General features: G+C 36.4%; 1 protein-coding gene across 1 annotated transcript in view; it reads right to left on the reverse strand.

The window, feature by feature from the left end:
• Positions 1–9,090: 9,090 nt before the first annotated feature.
• Positions 9,091–19,205, reverse strand: part of HDAC1 (histone deacetylase 1) — a 58,094-nt gene continuing 47,979 nt past the window's right edge. The window contains exons 8-10 of the mRNA XM_069818188.1: positions 17,184–17,340; positions 14,832–14,944; positions 9,091–14,706 (exon numbers count right to left, since the gene is read on the reverse strand). Coding sequence (XP_069674289.1) covers positions 14,636–14,706; positions 14,832–14,944; positions 17,184–17,340 — 341 coding nt within the window. The 3' untranslated portion in view covers positions 9,091–14,635. The remainder of the gene's footprint in view (positions 14,707–14,831; positions 14,945–17,183; positions 17,341–19,205) is intronic.

Here is a 19,205-nt window from a genome sequence, read left to right on the forward strand (position 1 = left end):
TGATTGTCATAAGGTTTCTTGAACACCATTCATTGACTTTCCTGAGAGTCATTTCGGTTCTTTCTTTGAGTGTAGACAATTTTTTTTAGTTTTCTGATGTTGAAATAACTAAATCATCAGCAAATAGTGCAATTTTGACTTCTGGTGTTTGTACTGCAGTTGGGAGATCATTAATATATATGTTGAAGAGAGTCGTCCTCAGCACAGCTCCTTGTGGGAGGCCTCTATGTGTTTGTTGATATTTTGATTAACGTTTCAGACCAATACACATGAGTACATCAGTATTTTGTGAAACCTCCATGAGCTGCAATCAGAGCTGCTATATGTCGTGGCATTGAATCAAAGAGGCTTTGAATCTCTTTCTGGGGAACAGCCTGACCAGGCTGCTTGTATACGTGCTCACAGTTCATTGCAGTTGGCTCCTGGAGGTTGTTGATGGACTACTTGTCGATCAACCATATCCCATACATGTTCAATAGTGACATTTCTGGCGAACCGGCAGATCACTGAAGCTGAATGTTCTGTGCGTTGAAGAGAGTTTGAACATTCCTGGCAACATGTGGTCGGACATTGTCTTGCTGGAATACAGTGTCAGGATTGCGCTGAAGGAAGGGTACGACTTCTGCCTCTACAACGTCCTTGATGTACCAATTGCTGTTGAGTCTATTCTCAATACATAGAAGCCGAGATCGTGAATGATACCCAATGCCACCCCACACCATCACGCCTGGTGTTCGTCCAGTATGACATTGGACAATGCAGTCTGGATGATACCGCTGACCACGATATCGTCTAATGCATATACGACCATTATTGTAGTCCAAGTTGAAACGGGATTCATCCGAAAACACTATGTGTTGCCAATCTGCACGCAACTCTGTGTTCACGAGTCCATTGTAGCCTGAGAGATCAATGATCTAGGATCAAGGGAATCTGCTACAAAGGAGTGCGTGCAACCAGCCCTCTGCGAAGCAAACGTTGTCCAACAGTGGAAGCAGACAATGCTACACCTGTTACAGTGCTCCACAGTTGTGCTAACACTTGTGATGAAGCTGAATGATTCCCTTCGGTTCACTGGTCCCACACTCGCATCACTGTAGTGGCATGATGTCCCACACGAGCAGCAATATCGCGATATGAAAATCCATCTTCATGCAGGCCAATCATTCGTCCCTGTTCAAACCTGTTGTTTGTTTATACTGTGCCCTTTTAGCACGACGAGGCATAGTGACTCTTAGAGAAAGGTTTACTGCCTGTTGACTTTAATACACTGCTTGTCTGGCTCCACAACAGTCCTCTATTTATGCGCCTACCACGACAGTTCAGAGGGCACTGCTGGGTTCAGGGATGCAAAATCATTTTGAAATTCTAATCACTTGCTTGTGATACCCTGCATTAATTTTCACATGCCTATCTATGTTCCTTCATGGTGTAGATCTGGTAATGGAAACTATAATGAGTGCCTTATCTCGAGCAGACCTCAAAGACCCCACAATAATTGCAGATTTCAACTGCAGGATAGATAAAGATGGACAGAGGGGGAAAATGCTAGTGGAAGTCCTCGAGGAAGAAGGATTCAAATTATTAAACAAAACTGACCAGAAGGCATATTTCGGGCCCAATGGTAGCAGTACAATTGATCTCATATTCTACAGAAGGAACAACCAGCAAGTAAGAGGGCAATCAGTGGCGTATGCTTCTTCACTAGCATCACTCAGGAAACATGTCCCAGTAACAGCCACCTTCAGTGTAGGTAATAAAGCTGCTATGGGCAGGGAGAATACGCTCAGAATATCGAGGAAACTCAACCCACAAATACTGATGGTAGCGAGTGAAGAAATAAGTCAATTCAGGAAATAATAATGTCTGATACAACAGAAGTTTTCCAGAAAATTCAGTGATTACTCCAGTCCACCACTACCCTCACCAGACACAGAAGAGCGAAACCATCATTTGACACCCAGTGTTATAGAGGGAGGAATGTTACATTCCAGACCTTGCATCAAGCAAAACGGACAGGGCTCCCACAAGATCTGGAGAGATATGCGAGAGCAAGAAAACAATACAAAGCCCTCCTGAAAGGAAAAATGAACGCCCACACGAAAACGGGGGGGGGGGGGGCAAAAACAAGGGAAAGTGGCTGAAACAGATCCCTTAGCACTGAGGCAAAGGAAACATTCTGATGGAAACATGGCAAGCACATTTCACAAACATCTTGAATCCAGATGGGGACAGCTATGCTTTTCCCAAACGGCCTTCATTGGAAGAAGGGACGTACAGATGCATCTCCACAAAAGAAATTGCGGAAGCTATATTGAGTCTTAAAAGGAAGAAAGCAGCTGGATCAAATGGAATTGTTGACGAACATATTATAGACTCCTATCATGTACTAGCTGGAATATGGGAATCCCTCTTCAACCAATGCCTGGAAATGGGAGACATACCAGACCCCTGGAGGCTATCACACATCAAGATGCTATATGAAGGCAAAGGAGCCACTGACAACCCCAACTTCTATAGAGGAATAGCTCTAGAGAACACTTTCAAACTCTTCACGACCATACTAACAAAGGGAATCACAGAGATAGTGTATGCACAAATGCTGGAGCAACAGTTTGGATTCAGGCGAGGTCGCTCATGTTTACAAGCGGTAGAATGCCTACTAATGGAAATCCACAATGCACTTAGAATGCCAAAGCAGAAGTACTACACCATTTTCGACTATACAATAGCATTCGACAGTGTAAGCAGACACACACTCTCGCAAAAATTGATGAAAATAGCAGAACTAGATGAGCATACAGTGACCCTGATACAATATCAGACAGAATCACCCAAACCCGAGGGATACTAAAGGGAGACCCGTTGAGTCCATTGCTTTTTAACATCACTACAGCTGATATAACACAAGTATGTCCGCCCACAACTGTTTATAAATGTTGATGACATGGCCGTTGATGACATGGCCCTAGGCTCGATAAAGAAAGAAGACGTGCAAGAAACCTTTAACTGAATTGTAAATTGGGCAGAAGAAAACCGCTTCAGATCACAAAAATGAACCACTAAAAGTTACGAATGCATTTAAATATCTGGGAGTAATGCTGCAAACAATGACAAAGTCCTTCTGGATCCATGTCAAAGAAAGGGCAACATCAGCAACCAAGGCCATATTTGATATTAAGAACATAAGACAGCTCAGCTTGTACATTACTATTAAGCTTTTCGAGGCAAAAATTGTCCTGATATTAACCTAAGGCATCGACATCATATGGACCAACCTAAGCCTGAAGAAAAATTGCATGTAGAAGTAGAAATAATATCCTGCTTCTACTAATAAAGTTTCCTCTCATAATCAAGAACTGTCACTAAAATGTGCCCTGCTTTATCTACTGCCCAACACCAACAGTCACACACAGCCTTTGAATGAAGGAATCAGAGCTTGCTTTAAATGGGTATTCTGAAATGGCTAGTGAGATTCCTTTCAAGAAATACTTCATCTTCGAAATTTATTAGAGAATACAATGGATGTATTTAAAGCTCTGTTGATGACAGTGTTACCACTGTGAACAATGCTGGCGAATGTTGTTAAAGCTTTTGATGTAACTCAGGTCTTCTTTTCCAAGTACTACAGCAGCAGTTAGAAACAGAGGTGGATTGACTATTATTTTAAACCTGAATGATTTGGAAATTGGAGTGATGTGACAAGTTATGTCTTTCACAATTTTTTCCCGGAAAACTTTCCTATCATTTGTCTCATAAGACTTTCCCTCTCCTTCCCTCCCTCTTCTGTTGTAGATAATTCACAGTGTGTTTTTTGTCCCAAGCACTTCAAATTAACGAGGTTTTACTATATGTTTTGTATGGTTATGATATAAATTCATAAAGTAAAGACTTACTGAACTGACAGTGGAAAAAGATTTAAAATATTTCTATGTATTGCATACTGACATCGTTTAGTTGCATTATGCAACATGTAATGCTAAGGCGAATTTGGTCAAGCTCTTCAAATTTGTTGTTAAAACATGTCGTTACCATGGCAAGACATTGTCTCTGGCTGCTTGTTTTTAGAGGGCCAGGCAAGGCATGGCATGGATATATGCACTTACGTTAGACTTACACTGGCCATTGTGCACCCTACATTTAATTATTGTAAGGTTGCATTTGTAAATCTGATGCTGACAAGCGAGCAATGCTGCTTCTGCCCTGACAGAGCTGGGTTCCTATATCAGCAACAGAGATGCATATCACCTAAGACTTTAACCCAGCCAGTTATTATTATTATTATTATTATTATTATTATTACTATATATTTTTAACTACTGCAGATGATAGATGTAATGGGGAGATGGAGTGTATTGGTGAAATGAAAGGAAAACGGAAGTAACCTGAGAAAAACCCTCTGCAACATCAGCTTTGTCCACCATGACGTAACCAGCCACTTCAGGGCATTTAGTTTGGATTGACTCTGGATTTAACTCGGCTACCTAGATGGAAGACACTCTCCACTGTCATCATTCCTCCATTTCTTACACTGTAGATGCCTGTCTGAGCAATGTCTTGGAATTGTCCGCTCACAACAGATATGGAATTTCAATTCAAATATGTAAGGTTTCTTTGGGTGTCAATGTGTATGAGTTGGCTTGAGAGACTTGAATGATGTGCCACTTCAAATATGTATGGCAAGTGCATGTTCTCATTATGAATAGCTTGCCATTATACAGGGTGTAACAACTTTAATGTTTAGAATTTCTGGAACATGTTCCCTGACACGTTCTACGTCGATTAAACCTAACATACCTATATCCAAAGTTCTATAGGTTTGGAGTATTTGTACCCCAAAGTTAAATTTTTTAGTTTAATTTTATCACTGAATACTGAAAGAAGTAACACCAATTTCCGAAAGTGACATGTCTATGTCATTATTTTTATTAGTACCATATTACATTTTAATATCAACTACTTGTGAGTATGAAAGAAGCAGTGCAAAGTTGAAAAAAAATGTCCTTAAGATTCCAAACACTGTACTTCTTGAAATTTGCCAATAGGCACGTGAAAATACCTGTGCACTAGGAATCCTACGATTTGGGAACCGTGCTTGATATGCCAAAACAGCTGCTGTTGCATTGCCATCACACAGTCCATACACATAAACTATGTCGGCGTATTCCTGATGTGTGTACACAAAAGGCATGTTTTAATGGTCAAAACTCAATAAAAAGACTAGTCACAATACGGTTTATTTTTCTCACAAATGTCATTTGAAACTTTTGTCTGTTTCGTTTCCTTAGCAACCTAAACAATTTTAATTTAATTTCTCTTAAAAGTACAATTTCCTTCATTCACTGCTTTTCAAATGTTTCTTATGTATCTCTACTTAGTAATGCCATAAAATAGGCCTTGTATAAACGGTATAATGCTTGGAGCTGCAAGAAGTTCTATTTTTTCCAGCTCTGTTATCTCTAACCTCTCAATTTCGGATATAGGTATGTTAGGTTTAATCAACGTAGAATGTGTCAGGGAACATGTTCCAGAAATTCTAAACATTAAAGTTGTTACACCCTGTATATATTTTCAATAACTTAATTACATGAGCCAATGAAACTAAAGAAAGCAGAACAAGTACATCATGCTAACATAAAATTTATAATTTAATTATCTCTTCCTCCTCTTGTCATAATACGCAGTGTGGCAATTGGAAAATGAGACTAATTTTAATCAGTATAAACTTGTCTTGCCATCTACCAGAAGTGGGGAGGGATTGTTCCTACAAGTCTGTCAGGTGTGCATGTATTGTGAAGCATGAATTAAACGAAGAGTAAACAGCAAATTTTGTGCAGCTGAGCAAAGTGCCATGAAAACATTTCAAACAATGAAACACGTGTAGGAAAATAATTGTCTTATACATGAGTGACAACTGTTTCTGCCTTGGAAAAGAATCACTGGCAGACAATTAACATCTTGGTCTAGCAACAATGATGTTTGAAAAGGTACAGGAAATAATTGCCAAAGACTGATATGAATGTTTTAAATTATTTCAGAGGATCTATCAGTTAATAAGGGAACCACTAACAAATGACTGAGTGGTTTTCCTGCATGGTTTGTTCAACATGCATTAACAACAGACGATCCAGAACATATCAGAGTTGAACATTGCAGAAAACTCATTGAGGCCACTGAAAACAAACCTAAAATCCTGTATTCAACTTTCTTATATATGACGAGATGTGATGTTACCAGTGCAACTCCATAAAACAACAAAGTGCAAAATGTAAATCAGAAAACTCTCCTCAGTCAAGGAATATATATATATATATATATATATATATATATATATATATATATATAAAAACTAAACAATGCTAATCATTTATACGAGTGAAGGAACTGCACACAAATATAACCCAGTGGCTAGATATTACTGCTACCTACGATCTGGATGTCTGAAAATGTTTGCCTCAAAGAATCTGTCGTGTATAATATCAATATTGAGAAGTATACAGTCGGTTCATGTTGCATTATAATGCATCACATCAACTCGCAGAACCCTGTTCAGGAGTTTTTTCTGTCAACAAGAAGTATAATGTATTTTGCATCTCCTGAGCTTGTCATTGTACGACTTTTTTTGTTTCTAGACATAGAGGCACGAGTAAAAGGCTGTTATTTTGATAATGTGAATAACATTCAAAGGGCTATAACAAAAGCACTGAACAGAATTTCAGAAAAGACATTCCATCATGACTGATGTCTATGGTGAAACTACTGTGAATAAACAGTGCTCACATTGTTGGTACATGGAACTGTTTAGTCAACTCTCCATAGACAGGAATTGTTCAATGTTTTAGAAACAGCCCTTTTTCAAGTTACTGCATCTGAATAATTTCAAGGGAAAAACTGTTCTGGGGCAGAATATCGATCCTGGGACCCTTCGCTTAGTGCACAAATGCTCTATCGAATGAGTTACCCCAAGAACTATACACGACACCGATTATACTTGGCCCTGGAACAATTTTTCCCTTGAAATTATTCAAGCTTGCTTCACAGGGAGCTTCTACCTGAAAGCCAGATTTGCATACTGCATCTGAACTTACCCCCACGTGTTCCATAAATCCAGTGTTTCACAGGTTCAGGCCGTAACAAAGTTTTTATATTTAAAAAATGAGAACAAGTTTCCAATGAATACGAATATCTAAAGAGAGAAATATGTACATTGAGAGATGGTGAATTACGTTTATATTTTTTTCAAATACTGAGGAAAAATACTTATTCTGTAGTGCGTACCAATAACATCTCTTCTCTCAATTGTCTCATACTCTAAGTTCCTAATCCTTTGTGTAATCAATTTGATAAATTTCTCATAACACTGTTCCTATGCATTATTGTATTAAATTAAAAAAACATTTTCATCAAACTGCTCACACTGCATCTTCTGATCGACCAAGAAATTAGAGTGAGGCATTAAGAACATGAAACTCATTTTTGCGTTTCATTTGTTGAAAAATTTGTAGTAATATGTACAAAATCATAACTTAAAGGGGATAAAAACAATTATAAGCAACTTTATTACCAATGTAAGTAAGCTAAAGGATATAAATACAGTAGAACTTGGTTATAGCGACCTTGTTTTGTGTGACACCTTGCCTATAACATCAAATATTCTGTGGTCCCAACTAATTCCCCATAAGACGTATGCTTTCTTCCTTGCTTACGTCATATATAAGTGTATCCACCTCGTATATAATGTCAAAGCCATTTCACTTTTACATACTAATGTATGGCCCAATGTATGCCTAGGATATGCAGACTTAACATTTTTAATGCCGATGAAACTAGCATTTTCCAACTGACACCTGACTAAACATTTAAATTTAAATGTGAGAAATGTGTTGGTGGCAAATTATTCAGAGATCGAATCACAGTTCTTGTTTGTGCAAATGCGGATGGAATGAAGAAAAGAAAATTGTTTGTGACTGGAAAGTCAAAGAATCCCAGACGTTTTAAACATGTGAAGATTCTGCTAGCACACTATAATACAAACAGGAAGTCCTGGATGACTTCCAATTTGTTTGAAACTGAATTGAGGTGTTGGAACAAGGAGCTCCGAACTCAAAAACGGAAAATCCTGTTGCATGTGGACAACTGTCCAGCACACCCTGAGCTTGAAGGCCTCGAGAGCATTAAACTCGTGTTCTTCCCTGCAAACACTACAAGCTTACTGCAGCCCATGGATCAGAGAGTAATAAGGAGTCTCAAATGCCACTATTGTAAACTCATATTATTGAGACTGATGGAATGCATGGAGAAGAAGCAAGGATCATACTGCGACATTGTTGGAAGCAATACGATGCATTGAAAAAAAAAACATGGAGACAAGTAACAGTCAAAATCATCCAGAACTGTTTCTGCCACACCAGAATTCTTTCAACTCAGCGAAGTTGCAGCTGATGAAGATGAAGATGGTCTGACCTTATCTACAGTAAATGGCTGCAAAAAGTGAATGGTGATGTTTTGGGTCAGTATGCTTAAGAGGAGTATGCAACAACAGACGATGACACTGTTACAACTGATGACGATATTGTGAGAGAAGTGAAAAATGCTGAAAAAGAGGAAGACAAGGAGGAAGAAAATGATGAAATATCTGAAGTCTCGATCCCTACTGTAAGTGAAGTTCTAGACGCCATTAGAGTTGTTAATTGATACCATGAAGCCAGAGGACGGAGCAGCAAAATCGTGATTGAGATTATGAACATAGAACATAATTTAGAAAGAGTGTACTGGGCAGGAAAATTACATTATTTTACTTCCAACTGACATTGTCTGGTGAGTCCATACAGCATGTTACTGTATGTGATTTGTAATGTAAGCCTATAATTCTGTTAAACTATATAGTACCATACTTTCAAATATTCTCTGTAATCTAAAAAAGTAAATGTGTAAGAACACTAACATCTACTCTAGCAAACAATTTTGTGTTTAAGAATAATACTATATCCTTGGTTATTACGTCACTCGTTTATAACGACACAATTTTTCAGGTCCCTTGAATGTCGTTATAACAGAGTTCTACTGTACATGAAAAAAATACTACTATCATTTTTAAAGTAGGAATTTGGTCCATTTCTGTAATATCTTATAAAAAGAACATAAAAGAATATTTTTCAACCATTTTATGTAACAATAATACATACTTAGCAATGAAATATGCTTGGTTATTATCGTAACCAATATACTATTCCATTGTATGAGGAGGGTATACTGAGATCAGAGTAACAGGCCAGCTTGTGCCAATCATAATAGTAGAGAGATAGATAAAGGTAATTTTGAAATTTCCAATTATTTTGTAACACTCGTTATAAGGCCTGCTAAATCAGATGTCAATGATACTATCCACTCTCACAAACACACACCCTGTAGAAGAACAAAATGCTAAATTTGCACAAAACTACAAAACATTTACAGTGACAAAGCAGAAATATCAAAGAGAATTATGACAGATTTATAAGATTCAAAGTTTGTTACAATTGTTAAATTCAAACAGTTCCAAAAGTATGTACCTTACCAAACACGGAATCAGATTTAAGTGATGTCAGATTGGGCCCTTGGTTGCAGGCTATGTAGAATAACTTACATGCTATACATTTAACATAGTAAGAAATAAATAAGAATAATAAGTGGCCCAATCCACTTCACTAATGACATATGATTATAGTAGTAAACATCACAAACTTAGCAAAATATGCACCTTTTTGCCTTAAACCTGACTACTAGTGGGCCGTACAGTAATGACAAATTATTCATATACATTTTATACATAAATTAGTCGACAGGAAACTAATAGTACTCTGAAGTTGTAAATTTCGAGCTTTCAAAAGGCAGAACTAAGATCAAACTCTAATCCCTAAAAAGGAAATACGGACAATGAAATGTAATGTGCAACTTATAATAAACTCTGATTTGTAAATTTATGCAAGATGTTTTTCTTTTTTCAGATTATCATATTACAGTACTTAATTCCACTTTACACTTGTCTTAAAAAAAACACTTTTTTTTTTCTCATCTTTTGATGGGCATTCGAGGTAATATTACTTTGTAATAAAAAAATCAAACCACTTGTTACATCAAACCTCAATGGATTATGCCACTACAATGTAAAAACTTCTTTCTCATTCACATAGTACTTTGTCTCAGTTTTTGGAACATTTATGACCAGAGCTCCAGTATAACATACAGTACTTTCAAGGGTCTGAGTCAGGAACAGTAATCTATTTGCATGATATAAATGCTTACAATGTACAGTGGAATCTCGTTACCACGTTTTCCTGTTTAGTACGTCTATTTTTGGAAATCCCAGCCCCAATTCCATTAAACATACATTAAAATTAACGGTTTGATGTCTCCTGCTTACTGTGTTCAAACTTGGCGGTCATATTGATGAACAATCTCTCTTTCTCACACCCTCACATCCACTGCCTATGCCAATGCAGGCATGCAGCACACTGCTTCTTCATTTCCGATGGAAGAAGACGAAGGAGGATGAAGTCCAATAGTATTGTCAGTAACCTGTTTCACTGTTGGTGGAAGTTTGTACGTAAGCCACGAGTTTGTAGCCCATGGATAAGAAGAAAGTAAGGCAGATTACGAATGAAGAAAAATGAAGCATAGTTCAAGAAGTGGACTGCAATCCACACACCAAGAGCATTGACATTGCACAAAAACTCATTCCTCTGGAATACAATTATCAGCAAATAAATAAATAATTAATTGAAGCAGCATATTTAGAAGGAAAAAGCGGCAAACAAAAACATGTACGTGAAGATCAGTTTCCAGAGTTGGAAAATGTGTTACTAAAATGGTTCAAACAAATCCATGCTTCGAATACACCAATCGATGGCGCAGTGGTTCGTGCTAAACAGCGCATTTAGCACTACAAATGGGACTTTCGGACTTCAAAGTTTCAAACGGTTGAACTGAAAGGTTCAAGAACTGTCACAGTCTAACATACAAATGTTTCCGAGGCAAGGCTGCAAGTGTGAATACTGACACTGTCGAATTGTGGAAAAATACGACACTTCCATCCATTATAGAAAAGTACAGCTCCAATGAGGTTTTTAACACAAATGAGAAAAAAAATGTTTTTCAATAATGCGTTTTCCTGTATATGACATTCAAATTTTTTTTGTTCCTAAAAAATCGTACTAACGAGATTCTACTGTATTCCCCAAATGACACTTGCTAAAATGGCGCTGATCTCATTTCTATACGTTTTATTTTTTCTTTGAGCTAATATTTGTGACTTAAACAATTAGAAATAATTACCATAGTTTGCAAAGTACAATGTTACAATAGCAATATAGTGACAATAAAACAACTACATCTTTATAAATAGGAAGGAAGCAATGATGGCTTAATCTAGAGAGCTTTGGAGGTTCTTCCATTGCTGATAAAACAGATAATATATATTTTAAACGTGGTTATACACAGAGACAAAAGTAGAACAACCTTCAAAATGTTTTATCAGCAAGAGAAAAAGTACAATCCAAACTTTATTGAAACAAAATTGATTTTTATAAAATTAAGTATTAAAACTGATAGTCGCATTTTGTTATCCTAGTAACAAGTGAAACACAAACCTCTAGCATCTATGCAGCATTAGAACATTAGCCATTTCTCTCCAGATAAAATATTGATACGAAGGTGATTAAAAAAGTAAGGTAACAAGAGCTCTCATGGGTGACATATTCTCCTCTTGTTCCTATTTTCCATCAGGGCCGCAGTAGCAGACTACAGCTTTATCACGCACCCATTAGATGGCTTATGTGTCGATGTCAGACTCTCGTAATTATGAGTTGTAAGATGGCTGCACGTAAGGAAATATGGTCAAATATGGAAGTGTGTAGTATGATCAGGTTTCTGCATCTGAAGGGCACCTCACCAGAAGAAATTCATCGTCAACTTGTTAAGATGTAGTGTGAATGTCATGTCATGGAAACAGGTGTGGGTTTGGTACACTGAGTTCAATAATAGCAGGACAGATTGCAAGATGACTGACAATGCAGCCAGCCAAGCACATCCATCACAGATGACAATGTGTGCTGACTGAAGATCTGATTCAAGACGATCGTCGCATTCGACTTGGTGACACTGCTGAGGAACTCAACATCTCAGTGGGCAATATGCACACTATCGTTCATCAACAGCTGGGATACCAAAAGACGTGCGGGTGCCAAGGCAACTCACAGATCACAAAGCCACTCGGATGAGATTCTCTCTCATGCAGTTTCATGAGAAAGGAGTGCCATTTCTGCACCGTATCATTACAGGGGATGAAATGTGGGTATATCATGTGATCAGGAGACAAAGCTAACACCCATATTATGGAAATGTGCATTGTCTCCACCTCATAAGAAATGTCGAACTGCTCCATCTGTGAAAAAAGTTATGGTGACAGTCTTTTGGGATCATAAGGGCGAGCTTCTGGTTATTTTCTCAATGGGAAGCGACAGTGAATGCTGCCAGTTATTGTTACACACTGGAGCATTTGCAGAAGGCAATTCGCAGAAAACAACCTGGACTTCTCTCAACAGGCATCGTGTTACTGCATGATGCCAGACCACACATGGCCAACAGCACATGTGAATTGTTATTACACTTCCAATGAGAGGTACTGGACCATTCTTCCTACAGCCCTGACCTGGTACCCAGTGATTTCCATCTCTTCGGGCCAAAGAAGAAGCACCGATATGGCCATTCAGCAAGTTATCATAATGTGGCTTGAGGAATTTGATGCAGATTTTTTCTATGCCGGCATCAAATCTTTGGTCTACCATTGGAACAAGTGTTTGAACAAGTATGGTGATTATGTTGAGAAGCAATGCATATCAGTACCCTACCACTGTTTATCAGTATATCTGCTTGTGAAATAAAGTTTTATCCATGAGATTTCTTGTTACCTTACTTTTTGAAGCACCCTCGTAGGAATTAAAGACACAGTTAATCATGTCTTTTTATTACCTGATGGCATTAATGAGGCGAAAAAAAATAACCAGCCTTTATAACTGGAGGTTTTATTTGGCTATTTCTATTTTTATTTTACATGCTTGGAAACACATTTCCTGGTACATGTGAAGTGGTAAACATTCAATATATGAAGAATTTTCCGATGCTAATGTTGACTTTAGTCTCTTCATAAAATTCTATAGGTTCATGTTACAACAGCATATGCCATTTGAGGAACCTCTCTTATTAATATGAGAATATTTCATATTCGATATTCCTACATTACTTTATTATTTTAGACGTTCACTTCAAATAAAGTAAAAGGAATATCTTCCTTATCTACTTAAACCTCATTAGATACAATTGCACCACAATGACTACTGTTTTACAAAGTGACATCTGGAACGTAATGTAGAGGCATGATGTAAGAATGGTATATAATAAAAATAACGATCAAAGATAAAAGTAAAAATACTTTAAACAATGCACCAATAATAAATTAAAGTTATTTTAGTTAACTCACTGGTCCTTACTTGCACTGCAGGAAGAATTATTATTATTGCTATTAAGTTTCACATTGCAAATAATATAAAGAAGGGAGAAGATGTGACAGACTAAGTCTCGAGATGTAAATGGACCTTAATCCTCTGTATTTCTTCTCACAGTGCTGCTTTATTTTTAACTGTCTTTATGTAACAGGTAGTTGATTTTCACAATGTTTACTTAGGCCCACAGGTGAATAAGGTAGAAAGAAGACTACTGTTAAAACTTGACACTGAAGATTTTTACATGTCAAGGATTTGGAAAATGACTTTTGTTATGATGACAGTACTGGCCAACTTTCGTCTAGTTAAATCTTGCTGCATGGAACATCTTTGAGTCTTAGTTAAATATATTACACCCATGCATTTTCATTTTGGAATTCTCATCCAGTAATTCAGGTGTGCATAAACCATATGCACACACCATCTCATGGAGTGCATCTCTGACAAAATGTTGGTAGTTTTCCTCGAGAGACAGGAAAAATCACCGAAATTTATGACTTGGCAGATTGTTTTGTACCACTCTGAGTCTCTATTTATAAATTATCTTCAACAGTCCTCAAAAGCAATGTAGCACTGTTATAATTTTAATGAACATAGAGTAAACAACACGAATTATTAATTACTTTACATGTCGTTATAATAATGTAAAATTCATATAAAAATAAAGGACATTCAAAACATTGACTGACAAACATTACAATTCAAAATAAGTTAATGAAGTGACAAACATTACAATTCAAAATAAGTTAATGAAGTGAACAGAAAGTCATCATTTATATCCGGTTTGGTTCTTCTGCAAATCTGTTTATGTTCTCCTTTATTTTCATAATACATTATCAGTATGCTGAATAAAGTTGTATTTAAAATATATTAACACACCTTACAAATCTTTATTATTCAGTTTCCAGCTTAAGATGCTCTACCAAATCATAAACAACACAATTTTCCCTGTCACACCAAACACTTAACAAGGGCAGATGTCACAAGTGTCTGAGTGTGTACTATGTTTGGAGGGACTGATTTAAAAAATGGTGTGAATAATAAAAATGTGTACCACTTTGTACAGTTACAAAATCTAGTCTCCAACAATCCCATTATCATGGATTCAGTCCGGAATCTTTCTTGATATCTTCTGTGACGCCACTCTTGTCGTCTTTCTCACTTTCTCCTAAAATCAAGTACAGTCATCTTCAAACCACTTTGATAGCACCCTCGTCTGTAGTTAAATTAAAAGCTTTATTGCCTACAATGCAACTCATCTTCATGCATCAAGCTGTTCACAGCTTCCATTACCTTTGCTGTCCAGCTTGGAAACGTCCTCCAGCTTAACTTTCTCATCTCCATCTTGCTTCTCTTGTTTTGTATCTAGTTTGTCCAGTCTGGGCCGTTTCCTACCCTTGAATGACCTGCACAAACAATTTTTCCTTCATTAACTTTTGTTAACAATGTTTGCTCACTGCAATATACACATCACGTTTTTCATTATCAGTAACTACCACTACACAGAGGTAATATAATTATAGAAGGAGAGAAAAGAGGTAAAAAAAAAAGTAATGGTATAGAGGTAGAGCTTCATGTTTTTTTTATCTTAGCATTGGAATGAGGTAAATTATTTAATAAATCGCAAAAAACAGGTCCTTTCCCAATAAGAAGAAGCATTGTCTGAAGCATGCTCTAATAGAACAAACATTTGAGAATATGCATGTGAGGATGGAGTTGAACCCAAGAAAAAGTCCCTGTCACATAACACAAGAATTTAACATACAGTATTGTCTTGTGGTGTAGGATTTGAAATTTTTTGAATCCAAGTGATCTAGTAGCATTCACATGATTTTCTCGTTGGATGAAATCTTTGATCCAATGCTTTTGTTTTTTTTAAATGACGAAGCTTGATTTCATCTAAGCAGCTCTGTAAACATTCAGAATACTTGGTATTGGGTACCAAAATCCACCACTTAAAACCTTAAAGGAATAAAACTTAAATTTCAAACCCATTACTACAGAATCTTACAGTATGTCCAATTCTTGTGGTAGAAACCAGTACTTTTTCTATGGTTGAACTTTATTCTAACATGCATATCTTCAAGAGTTTGTTCTGTTAGAGCACATTTCAAATAATGTTTTATCTTATCAAGGGTAGGACCTGTTTCTCGCCACTTTCTAAATAATTTAATAATACAGTTTCGATGGTTGTGCAGCCTCTGGGAAATTTCGCTAAAACTTCTGTAAATACATTTCATACGACTTCTTCTGTAGTATACATGAAATGTGTTTCTAACTATGGTTAAAAATACGTATTTCTCAATACAGTTCAGATGACTAAGATTAACAATGTTAAGTGCCAAGAGAATTGTGTTGCCAGTTTAGTAAAACAACTGATAAAGAAAACAAATGTGATGTGTCCTTCTAGGTTGAAACAAACAAGAGGACTAGAAAGCACAATGTGCAACCTGTCAAAAAGCAACATCATGGCTCGGTAAGAATGCCACTCTGTAGAAAGAAACTGATGTAGCCAAAATGCATGTTCTGATAAGTTATCTACTTAGCCTACGCATATTTAAATAAATTTGTACCGATTTTATTTATTTATTTACTTACTTACTTTTGACATGCCAAATCAACATGGTAACCTCATTAAAACCACGCACGCACGCACACACACACACTTGTTTACAATAAAATCCAGGCTACAAAGCTGTAATCATTGTAAACAAATACAAGTTAATAGTTATCATTTCATTACAACTATACGAGCCACTTTTCTAAGTAATATCCATCACAAGACTTCACAGTGACTGAATGTAAACAAGATTTTTCATTTTGAAACTGTGTCGTCTTTTAACAATTTTAAACTGTTTTCAAGTTCATTCATTTGATTTCATCACTAATGATGAAACATGTTAGTAGTTTCAAAATTTCACAGAAATTAAATTTCAAAATACGGCTGCAAATGTCCATTATAATTAACTGCAAAGGTGAAAAGATCGTTTTTGTTGTATGAGCTTATTCTTACAGATAAGTGGCATAAACTTATTTCATAATAATCATAATCTACTTGCTGAGAACTGCAGTGCAAACTACAACCAACCATGAGAATGAAACGAGGAAGTTCATCTGAAGGAAAAACTCAACTGCAACAGCAAGTGAGTAATTTAATGTTACATTTGTTTTTGAATAAATAATAGCGACATTTCACTAGTACTATCTTTACAGTAGGTATATGCACTTTCAATCATTTTGAGTGAATATATTTTTCTAACAACACAGACATTTATAAATATAAGTGCATGAAGATGAATAGCTCATAATTTACGAACTAGTGCCACCCACATATTATAAATACTATGTCACATGCTTGATGGGTTGCATCCCAGATCACATATAGATTGCTCATTCCTATGTTAAAATCGGTTGCACTTTGAATAGAACAACCGCCAGGATCGCCACCCATCCGCTGTAAACAAACACGAGATGACAGTACAGTCTCTAATGCAATTCAAATGGGAGTTAAAATGTGACTCCTTATGTAACAACTAGATGGCAGCATAGTAAACCTGACAAAAGTTGTTACTGTCAAAGCCTATAACGCAGAGCAATCTGGGTATATATGATCTAGGATTGCATGTACACATTTTGGTGTCTCACCTCTGATCTCGGCGACCCTGTTCTCCCTCATCTTCTGAGTCACTATATTCATTATCAGGTGCTATCCGCTTGTCCAAAGCTGCCTGTGTTAACCGTTCATCAGGGTTTGCTTTATCTTCATCATCGTCTGAATCATTAACTGCATCTTCAGGAATTGCTGCAAGTTATACACACTCATCTGAATGAAATTCTTTCATTACAATGATTAGTTGCAAATAACATTTTATCAAACACTTTCTTGTGCTAGGTTTTACAATCTATAGATCTTTATCCTGCTCACTGTAAGTCTTAATGATTTTTTATTGGGTATTTCAACTCATAAGTTATTACGTCAGAGAATAAAGGTTCTATAATTATATGCTTTAAATTTATTTATAAACTTTTATGGGCAGAGTTTCATACTTCTGTAAAGTTTTTGATTCAGGACTTTTAATCAATCATATAAGAAAGGAAATTTGCCACTTTAAATGGATGTTGGATGTAATGAACGAAGTAGAAAGAGCTTGATAGTTATGTTGGGATGTCAGAACAAGTACTACTAAAGACATTGAAAATTAACATTCTTCACTTTTACAAGTAACTATTTTACTTGTGTCTATTTTAACTCTCTCCTTATACCTGATATCCCTGATCACATATATCAGATAGACCATTTCCATGTTATGAAATGGCAACATACAATGAGAACCACCACCAGAGCTTCTACCGCTGTAAAGGTATTTTTTGGTAATGGCCACTAGATGGAAGTACAGTTGCTCCATGCAATTCCATAAGAGTTATAACGTGTCTCCTTTTGCAGTTGCTAGATGGCAGCATAGTGAAACTGAAAAAAGTTGTTACCTTTAAAGTCCATTAGGCTGATCAATCTGTTATATATGTGATGAGGGCTGATACTTAAGACAAAATGTGTATGCCATTTAGACCTAAAGGCTTTACGAAATTTCGACCTATAAAGGCCCATTCACAATGAAAATGAGACATAAACATACGCCACAAACATAAGAAGCCAGATATATCATTCACAATGCAGTTTTAACTTTAACATAAAGACATAAACGTGTGTGGGAATCAAGGATACTGAAAGAACAAAACAAGCATACCTATTACACATAAACATGGAGAACTGCACAATGATGACTGATGAAGCTGTTCAATTTATGTTTCTACTAACCATAAGGGCTTCATTATATGGATTGTGATACTTAAAATCAATGAAATGTAGATGTAAACGATGATGGGGTCCATACATTGAATCAGAGAAGAATTCAAGAGGAAGACTTTTATAACCTCTACAGGAAATGAGAGTTGATGATTTTTGTGATGCTGAGGACTGGATTAACTTTGCCCAGGATAGGATCAGATGGTCGGTAATGAACCTCCGGGTCCCTTAAAAACTATTTTGTTAGTTAGTTGGTTAGTTTAACCACGCAACAATAGCAAGATTTCTCGTTCCCCTTTTTTTATTAATTCTATTTAATAATGAATCCACATACTAGGTAGTAGAACTATATGAAACACCAATATTTTAGGCTATAAATGTTAGCAATAATATTATATAACTGATATCTACCTTCAGAATTATTAGTTTCCTGTGCGATTTCTTTTATATATGTTCTCCTCTCATGTATTATAGTTATGTTTCTTGTCATATAGACATGGATTTTCTTGATAATAAATAATCAATTCCTCGTCAAAGAATTCCATATTGCATGTGTCTAGCTATCATCACAGCCTATAGATCGAAATATAGCTTGTAGGCTAAGCCCATTAGACAATCAAAATACGCTCTCCGATTGTGCGAAGTTTCCAAATCACATAAGCATAAACATGAAAGTTTGTAGTTGGCAAACTTTCAGATTAACATCTAATGGTAATGTTAATGTGGGTGCTTATGTGAATCATTGTGAATGATCCCATTTGATAACCAGACTGCAAACTTCTGTGTTTATATTTAATTTTCACTGTGAATGGGCCTTAACGCTCTTCTACATGTAAGATGATAATATAATAACATAGAAAATC

This window comes from Periplaneta americana, chromosome 2 (genome assembly GCF_040183065.1).
Source record: "Periplaneta americana isolate PAMFEO1 chromosome 2, P.americana_PAMFEO1_priV1, whole genome shotgun sequence".
In the NCBI taxonomy this organism is placed as follows: Eukaryota; Metazoa; Arthropoda; class Insecta; order Blattodea; family Blattidae; genus Periplaneta; species Periplaneta americana.